General features: G+C 33.3%; 1 protein-coding gene across 1 annotated transcript in view; it reads right to left on the reverse strand.

Annotated features, from left to right (window-relative positions):
• Positions 1-4770, reverse strand: part of CLUL1 (clusterin like 1) — a 30609-nt gene extending 25839 nt beyond the window's left edge. The window contains exons 1-3 of the mRNA XM_074285219.1: positions 4695-4770; positions 3464-3580; positions 1967-2115 (exon numbers count right to left, since the gene is read on the reverse strand). Coding sequence (XP_074141320.1) covers positions 1967-2115; positions 3464-3578 — 264 coding nt within the window. The 5' untranslated portion in view covers positions 3579-3580; positions 4695-4770. The remainder of the gene's footprint in view (positions 1-1966; positions 2116-3463; positions 3581-4694) is intronic.
• Between the last annotated feature and the right edge of the window lie 5492 nt (positions 4771-10262).

Below are 10262 nucleotides of genomic sequence, written 5' to 3' on the forward strand. Positions count from 1 at the left end.
TTCATAAGCCCAAGGCTACATGAGAATGAAGCAGATTAAGAGGATTCCAGGACATTCCTGGGGATCAGTAGAACACTGGACCTGGTATCAGACAACCTAAGTTTCTGTCCCAGCTCTTTCACTCACTAGCTAAGTAACTTGAGACAAGTCACTCAGTTCCTCAGAGTCTCAGATTTCTACGGTCTTAGACAGTCTGTGATTCTGTGAAGTTTTAAATTGTTCTTATTCCTCCTTAAGACTTGTGTGATGGAGCTCCTGTGAAGGCACATTCTATTGGACCCCCAAAAAATCTTTTAGGTCTTACAGAACTTCCTTATTTCTTCTCTACCAGAGACCTTTCTCAGGATGGAATTATCCATTATTGACTTGTATAGCCAACTCTAAAACTTGTCTACAAACATGGTGTCAAGTGCCTTGAGGAAGTACAAGTATATGATGTCACTTGATGTTCCCTTGATCTACATAGTGTCGGAAACCAGTCAAAAAAGGGACAGCTACATGGCATAGTGGGCAAGAACACTGGACTTGGGCTCAGGAAAGTATGAGTTCAAATATGATTTCAGAAATCTATACTTTGGGGCAGCTAAGCGGTACAGTATATAGCACTAGGAGTCAAGAAGACATCTTTTTGGATATGTCTGCCCTCAGACATTTACGAGGTGTGTGACCCTGGTTTTCCTTATCTATAAAATGGGGAAAATAATAGCACTTAGGATTGTTGTGAGATGAACTGAGATAGTACAACACTTTGCAACCTTAATGTGCTATATAAATGCTATTATTGTAAAAGAAAATGAGTAACAGTCTGACATGCCTTGTTCTTGAGAAACTCATTAATTTCTAGAGATCACTGCTTCCCTTTTTGTAAACTAAAACAAAATCCATCAAAAATCTGTTCTATGATATTGTTATTGTTAGGCATTAATGTCAGCCTATAGTTTGAAAAACCTTTTTTTCTTGCTCAAGATAAAAATTTCAGAAAACCCCTGAGTCACAGAGCTAAAGTTCTTGTGTGTTCTAGCCTTTTATTTGTCACAGTATGGGATTAACTCTAGTGTTTAGGTTTAGGACATTTATTAGCTACATTATTACACAGATTATACACTAAGAAGGTCACCAGAGAATAACTGGTGGATAGTTATATAGCACTTGAAAGTTTGCAAAATATTTTATGTAAATTAATTCATTTGAGCTCACATCGACTCCATAAGGTCAATAATGGCAGATAATTTTATCCCCATTTTACAGATGAGGAAACTGAGGTTTGGTGAGTGACTTGCCCATTGTCCCGCCGCATATACATAATAAATATTTGGAGCTGAATTTTAAAATCAGTTCTACCTGAATCCATTTCTAGTACTTGATTCCATATGGCATTATTCTCCCAAATCTTATCACTGTCAGATTGAGGAAATGGATCCCCTCTAGGAATCCTTAGAAATCTCTAGTGAGGGAGGGAAGTATGACATCAGTTTCCACTTTGAAGATCTACTAAGATAATTATTCATCTTTGAGATGAATATATCTTCAAATCCCAACAAAAGTTCGGCTGATTTCTTGGGGGGAATGCTTAGGAAAAGAGGGCAGAATTTCCTCTTGTTAAGTAGAAAACATGGAGGTGATAATTCAGGCAAACTCTCTTCCTCCTAATCTGAATATAAGGTTTCTTAGTGAAGAGAATTTGTTGGGTTGCCACTTTGGTCAGATAGGGTGTGACTATTGAGAACAAAACAGAAGAACAGATTTGGAAAAAATATATATTTGGAATCCTTCCCTCCTTGTAAGGGTGTATACTGATTATGTCATCTATGCGTGGCAAATACAGTAAATGCCTATTTGTGAAGCTGATACTTGCTGTAACCAAACTGATTGTTAGCTTATGAATGCTGGAGGGAATGATTGCTCAGCTGGGCTATCACAGTCTATCTTCTTGACACACTTGGGGAATAAGACCATTTTCAATCACCTGTTTTTCTTTACTGCTTTTCTTCAGAGTTTGCATTAGCTCTTTGTGTTTTACTTCATTTCTTTCCATCATGATTTTCATCTGTTTAATTCCAATTAAAGCTTTCTTCACCTCTTCATCTACATATTGTTCTCCAGCCACAGACAAGCCTAAGAGAATCATAAGATCTGTTTTGGGTTTTTTTGTTTTTGCTTTGATTACACAACTACATTGCAAAACCAGTTCACTAATTTTTTTCTTTCCCTTAAATAGAGGCCTAATTGCAATTTTATAGCATCTGACTCTGGAAGCCTCTCATAATGAATCAGCAGTGAGCTGCCACCCCGACAATACCTTCTGTTCATGTGTTGTGAGCTCCTCAGTGTGCTGTAGTTAATTTGACCTCATTCTTGTCACTTGCATCAGTGACCTATTTTTATTTATTCAATATGTTTTTAGTTTGGAGCCATTTTTATTTATTCAATGTGCTTTTAGTTTGGGAGTCAAAACTTTGCAATTAGAAAAAATAAAAAGCATAAATTAAATGTATACATCCAGGACTGAAGATAATTTGTAATCTCAGCCTTTGTTCAAATAACCTCCATGGAAGAATCAAATCTGCACCAATGCCAAGTTGAGTGGTAGAGATCAAGAGAAGTTAAATCACCTGGGGTGTAGTACTTTAATACCACACCAAGGGACAGAGTGTGAAAACACTGGCTTTCCCAAATACCTTTTAAATTTAATACTCTAAAGCAAAACCTCCATCATTCTACTCTATTTATAGCTCTGAACAAACATAATTGATTCACTGGCATGATTTCTCCCTCAGTAATGAGACTCTTTAATCTTCTTTGAATATACTTTTTCCTCATTGATGATAGATTTAATAGAGCTAGAATTCATGGTTTGATATCCCTCTTCTTTACAAGAATAATCTGATTTAAAGAGTAATTATAAACCTTCAAAGCATTTTTAACTTGTTCCATTTTAGCAAGTTCAATTGTCAATATATGTTAAATGTCCATAATCAAGGAAAAGCCACATTTAGTTCTTAAAATGAGAATTCAATTCATGACCAGATGTAATATATTTTAATCTTCTACAGTATAATGATAATTGCAAAGAGCATCTTCATTGTTTAATTTTTTTTTAAAGCTATAACATTATTTCATTGTTCATTAGTCTGTATCTACGTGACAGCAAACATCTGGATAATATGGGAAATCCTGTAAAAAAAAAAAAAAGGTCAGTTTTATCTCTACAATACCAACCAGCTGGCTATGGAGAAGTATTCAGATAATTGGCTGACTTTTCCCATTTTTGTCCAGATGTTTGGTATCACGTCTCTGCAGCCTCTATGTTTAATATCAATCAGGCCTAGAGAAAGTTTTACAACACCATGTAACTAGAGGGCTGTAATGAAAGCTGTTATCTCTTAACTGTGAGTGCTAGTAAATGCCAGCAGTACATAGAAACAGGACAAGGGAGATAAAGGATAGAGGGAGATAAACTTACCCTTTAGATTTTCACCCAGATCAGTTGTGTCTTTCCAAGTAGGTGCACACTGACAGCTTTTCCACCATAACAGATGCACAGTAAACATCAAAATTGGAAGCTTCATGTTCCCCATTACTGAAAAAGAAAAATAAACCTAAATTAAGTGCTAGCCTTTAGGTTATTATTTTCAATTCAGTATCAAATGGAAACATATGCTACTCCAAAACATGTTTCTGTTGAAAGTCAACCATTTCACTTTATGAGCTGAGACCACATATACTTATTGTAATGCTTCTATTTAGGGGTATTGAAAAGCCTGAAATTGATATCAAAAAGCAAAAATGATTGTATTTACATTCATGCTGGTGGCTATGGAAGGATATTATCCCCAGATTCACCAGCTAATGTAAGGCCTCAAAACTTTATTTTTAAACTAATTTTGTTAAATGCAAAAATACCTAAGAAAATTGAAAATATAGCCAATAAAAATGCTTTCCCCAAATAGTAATTTTAAAATTGGTTTTATACAGAAATTTTTCTAATTTACTTATTGTTATGAAAGCAGAAAGAGCTGTTTATAATTTTCCCTCTTTCAAAACAACAACAAAATACCTTGTGTTGATAATACCACATATAACAAGGTCAAAAAAACTAGGACTACCTCAAAGTTTTGTCTGTTCTCTATGGTTTCTGACTCCTTATTATATATGTAGGGATATGGTTCTTAGAATTTTGCAAATGTGTGCCCGCTTCAACAACTCATATACTAAGAATTTTGCAAATGCATTTGTTTTCTTTTTTCACCCTGAGGAATTAAGATAAATCAATATTCCTTGCTTAATAATAATAATAATAAATATATGCATGTACACATTTATACATTACTACAAATAAGTAGATCCATTGAAATTTAATCGTTCTTCCCTATGGAATTTAGGGTAATATTTTACAGGGAGAATTCCAAGAGAAAGTGGATTATCATAAGAGCCTCTATAAAGCATTTGAAACTACATTTGAGAGAATAAACTCAAGTAATAAGGTCCTGAATTTTTTTTAATAGTGTACCTAAGCAATATTGAATCAGATTATACTTCATGCAAATTATTATATGTAACATGTATATATGTAAAATACATAACTTATTTTTCCATTAAGATAACTTATTAAATTAATTTTATAGTAAATTTTAGAAGTAGCTACTAAAGTAACCTTAAAATACATATAATTGTAGACATTATATCATATTTACCAGTAGTTTTGAAAATTTTCCCTTGTAAAGGTGCTTCTCAGTGGCAGGAAAGAACCTCACTTTGCTCTGATCTAATTTTCATCTGTGTCAAGGATTTAACATTGTTCTCTTTATCTGATGAGAAGGTCCTTAATCTTATTAATGAAACCTTTTGCTGTTAGAAGGCTTGCTGTTGGTTGTACTATACACTAAAATCTTTCTAGGATTAAAAGTAAACACTAGGGGGAGTGTTACTCAAATTGTTGGGACAAACATTTGTCATTTCACACTTCAGACATGTTTCTTGTTTCTATAAACCATTTTGAATCAATTCTATATTGTTTAAGAAAATACATGTTGATAAGATTAATTTAAGGTCTTAAAGATTTGTATTTTTTAAAACATCTCTGACATGTGGCCTACAGTTAAAATAAATTTTAAGAAGAATCTTAAAAAAAATAAAAACTGGCTTCTCATATACTAATACTCCATAACTTACATGAGAAACAGATACAAGGGAGGAAGACAAAAAATGTTTTTGGAAAACATAACTCAATATCAAGGAATTTTAAAGGTAAATGGTTTGTAGAATTCTCAGATATTACATCTTTATATAGAATCATTTTTTGTTTTGGGTTTTTTTTTTTTTTTCTCATGATGAGAATCAAGATTCTAGATTGGGTAAATACCAAACATCAAAAAACATTAAATTTATGATATCATTGATAAGGATGTTTTGTCCCACAAGACAAAATACAAAAGGCTTATCTTGTGTGACTCCTGTTCATGTTATTCTATTAATGTTATTCCAAAGCTAGAAAGAGTTGCCAGATCTAAGTAGAAGAAAATCTGTGCTGAAACTAATACACATTTAAAGGTAATAAGGACTGCTTTCTAAGAGATATCTAAAAGGAGAAAATTTTAAAAATAATGGAAAAGATTGCTACCTCCAGAAGGCAACCAAGAAAAATACTGGCAATTCCCAACCCAATACCCATTTTCTAATCTATGAAATGACTTTTGAAGATCAGTCGATGTACATACAACAAGGATTATATTGGATAAAGCAGGTGAAGGGAAGCTTTCCCAGCTGACCAAAAAGTATGCTTCAGTCTGCACTTAGAGTTCATTTTTTTCCATCATGAATCCTTTGCTATTGTCTTAATCATTGTTATAATACTGCTGTTATGAATACAGTAAGCATTTAATAAAAATTTGTTAAATTGACTGATTCCCTAGCAGTACATGGAGTCTCTAAATGTTCAAGTTCAAGTACATTATGAATTCCAGAAAACTACAATTCCTCAATGAGTCATTTAAAGTGATTACTTTATTCATACTATAATATGTATATTCATTGATCTAGATACCAGAGACTGTATGTAAAACATAGAAAGAAGAATAGTATTAAAACACACAGAAATTCTTTGGAATTTTGCTTTGACCTCTCTAGTGCACCTTTCATATAATACTGTATGATTTTGATATCTGTGTTAATGTCCTATCCTGTACTAAAAGGCTTTAAACTCCAGAGGCGGGATTCTTAATTACTTTGGTGTGGTGGACTCCTTTGGCAGCCTGCTGGAGCCTTTAAAACCATTCTCAGAGTAATATAAAGTAATGCATAAGGTTACAAATAAAAGCATAAGATGCAACTATATTGAAATGTAGTTATCAATATGTGTCAATATATATATATGTATATGTGTATACATATATATATATATACATATATATATATATATATATATATATATATATATATATGTATATATATATATATATATATACACACACACACACACACACACACACACACACATCCAGGATCATATATTAAATCCTATCTATTACTTAGCCCCTTTCTACTTTTTCACTTTTTAAAAACAGTATTGTCATTTTGTTTCCATGTATTCTGACCATGACACTGGCCTCCTTGCTTTTTTTTACACAAGATATTCCATTTCCCAATTCCAGTCATTTTCACTGGTTGTTCCTCATTCCCAGAATTTTTCCCTTCTCACATCTACTTCTGGGTTTCTTTCAAGACTCAGGTGAAGTCCCACATTCTACAAGAAGCCTTTCCCAGTCTTATTTAGTCTTAGCTTCATCTCTTTGAGAGTAGCTCCAATTTATTCTGTCTATATCTTATTTGTATATAGTTAATAATTTATGTGTTATTAGAGTATGCTTTCTATTAAACAACTTGAGAGCAAAGATGATTTTTTTGCCTTTCTTTGTATTTGCATCCCTGCATAGTGTTTGGTGCATAATAGTTTCTTAATAATTTCTTCTTGACTTTATTGGGGCATTTTATTAATTATTAATTACTCATGAATTAACTATTTTGTCTGGAAACCTCTCAACTCCATGACAAACCAAGTTGAGACAAACCAAATATTTGGCTAAGACATTCTTAGTTTGAGGTTTGAGAAGTTACTATCCTTTCTTACACACAGGTTGGATTACTCTAGAGAATGTTGGCTATTTGTCCAGCAGCCAATGTAATATCCAATACTTTTGGCAGTTTTCTCAAAAAAAAATGAAGGGTAGCTGTAGCTTGCTGCTCCTGGGAAGGCGATCTAGCAGCTGGGATTATGGGAGTTTGCCTATCCTGTATTCTTACCTTGCCTATATGCATCACTTTATTCATACCAAAAATGATGTCTACTTTTGTGTATATGCTTTACTAGACAAAGGCAATAATTCCAAATCCACATATGGTTGCAAAATAGAAACAGTTTTCAGAAGTTGAGCAAGCTCCCTAGCTCGTAGTAGATATTTTTTTTTCTTTAGCTCTTGTTCCTCCTTTAAGTATAGTTTCTGAGAACAGAACTTGACTGCAAATTAGTAGTGACTGGTAAATTATTTTGATGCTTTTCAAAGTTTCCTTTCTTTAATTACCTCATCTGTTTTTATAGCTGTCTTTTTGTCCTTAAGACTAGGCAATACTTCAATTAAGTCTTGGCACTTCTAATGTTATGACACATTATTATGTCCAAAATTTAAGTATTTTTGTTGAGGTTTTAAGTATTTTGGTCAGATGTTCAGCCATTCCAGAGATCCAGAAGAGAGGACATCTTTATTAAGGATAATGGGAAGATCCAACAAAAAGAAATATACACACACACGAGGGAATATAAAGGTTTGAAAAAAAGCAAGGGAAATCATTTAGTTACAATTAGTACATATGGTGCTTTGAACCCTCATATTCTTTCATCCTCATGAAATTACTCTTTGTGTGTCTACTTGAAAATGTGGCTTACTGGCACTCCCATCTGGAGTGCTCCAATTTTGTCTTCTAAATCTTGTATCACTTCCAGAAAAGAGCAAGGATGTTTCCCCTATTCCATGACAACAACATCCAAAAAATTTTTTTAAATGACTCTAACCGAAAAATATAGATGGAAGTCTAATGACAAAAGGAAAATTTACAGGATTTTCAGAGTTCCTTCATACCACCTTGCTAATAGTGTAGGGAACTTGGTAGCCAATATATTGAGTTTAGAAAAGCCACAGATTCCTGGGATTGCAGAATACACTTCCCCAAGCTTGGTCTTTTGATATAAACTATGTTTGCTTTGATAGATTCCCTCTGAACTATCAGATTCCAGATAAATGAGCATTTTATTTTTTACCCCTATCCAGGTATATTTTTATCCCTGGCTCATTGAATCAGTACACACTTTCCCCCCTCTTTGGATTTTCTAGGCATTATGTCTTACAATTTTTAACTGGATTCCGCAACTAAGCACACCCCTCTCACTCCTTTTCTTGGAAACTTTGAGACTTTGTTTGATCTTCTATTTAATAAGCATTTATTAACTCAATTCAAAAAAGATTAGGTAGCCGCTATATCCATGACACTAGGAAAGACTTGGAGATTTCAATAATTTCATCATCAGGACTATCCTGGATCCTAGTAGAATTAATTAATGAAATTTTTTCCCCCTTGGGCCATCATTTCAGGAAATCCCTTTTCCTGAAAAGCTTCACTTATAGTCATCTCCAAAAGTCATGATAACCATCTTGTTCCACCTTCCCCCACCTCCCATTTGTATATTGTTTTTTCTTGTTATAAGGTAAGCTCCTTAAAAGCAGGGTTTATGTTTTCCTTCTTATTTGCCCTGAACTTAGCACACTATTTGCTATATAATAATAGCTAGTATTTATATAGCTCATTAAAGTTTGTCAAGCACTTTATACATATTCCCTCATTTCAATCTTCACAATAATCCTGGGAGGAAGGTGCTTTTATCATACTCAAGATTAAGATAATCACCCTCAAAATCAAGAGATGAAGGAGCAGGTTAAAACAGATTAAAAACTGCATTTGAACTCATCTTTTCTTTACTTAATAATATTTTATTTTTTCCAATTATCTGTAAAGATAATTTTCAACATTCATTTTTATATTTTATAGGATTTTGAGTCCCAAATTTTTCTTCTTCCCTCCCCAAGACAGCAAATAATCTTGATATAGGTTATACATGTATAATCATAGTAAACATATTTTCATATGTCATGATGTAAAAGAAAATTCAGGAGAAAAGGGAAATAACACAAGAAAGAAAAAATAAAAACAAAAGTAAAAATAGTCTCCATAGTTTTTCCTTTGGATGTGGAGAGTATTTTCCATCACAAGTGTATTACAATTGTTTTGGATAACTGACTTGCTAAGAGCTAAGGGTATTGCAGTTGAACATTACATAATCTTGCTGTTGTTGTGTACAATGTTCCCCTAGTTCTGCTCATTTCATTTGGATCAGTTCAAGTAATTCTTCCAGGTTTTTCTGAAATCTGTCCACTCATTTTTTCTTATAGAACAATAGTATTCCATTCACATACCACAACTTATTCAACCATTCCCCAGTTGATGAGCATCTCTTCAATTTCCAATTCTTTGCCACTCCAAAAAGAACTGCTACAAATATGTTTGCACATATGGATCTTTTCCTCTTTTGGGGGATTTCTTTGGGATATAGATGCAGTCATGTAAAGCTGGATCACCTGGTCAGTATTTAAATGTAGGTTTCTCAAAGTCAACTCCAACACTCTACCTACTGTGTCCCTTAGTTGCCTTAAGTCATAATCTCATCAATATAAAATTTTCAGCAACTTACTTTTTCTTTGGTATAGATTAATTCTTTTCATATTTCTACAGATTTCATTGAAGAGACTTTGTGGCGTTCCAGAATTCATTGCAATTAATATAATGCTATCTGTAAAAAAAAGGTCACCTAGAGAAATTTATCATCAGGATAATATTTTGTTTGAGTCTGCAGAGTCAAAAACCTCCAATGTTACTCATTTCTTGTTAGAGCAGATGAGTGGAGTTTAAATTCATGCATATGTCTTTGTTTTCAAATACTTTGGAGTGTAGAGATTCTTTTAATTTAAAGGTGAGTCCATGGAAAATAGAGAACATCTGTAGAAAATTGTGTAGGAACTCCGTTCCACAGTCATTTTGTTTTTAGTTAAGACTCATAACCCCAAGATGATCCCACCCTGGGCTCACCACTGTTCTGAATCATCAAAGACAGAACTCCTTGTTTCTACTACCACAAATAACAAAATCCCATGGTATTA

Source organism: Sminthopsis crassicaudata, chromosome 1, assembly GCF_048593235.1.
Source record: "Sminthopsis crassicaudata isolate SCR6 chromosome 1, ASM4859323v1, whole genome shotgun sequence".
Classification (NCBI taxonomy): Eukaryota; Metazoa; Chordata; class Mammalia; order Dasyuromorphia; family Dasyuridae; genus Sminthopsis; species Sminthopsis crassicaudata.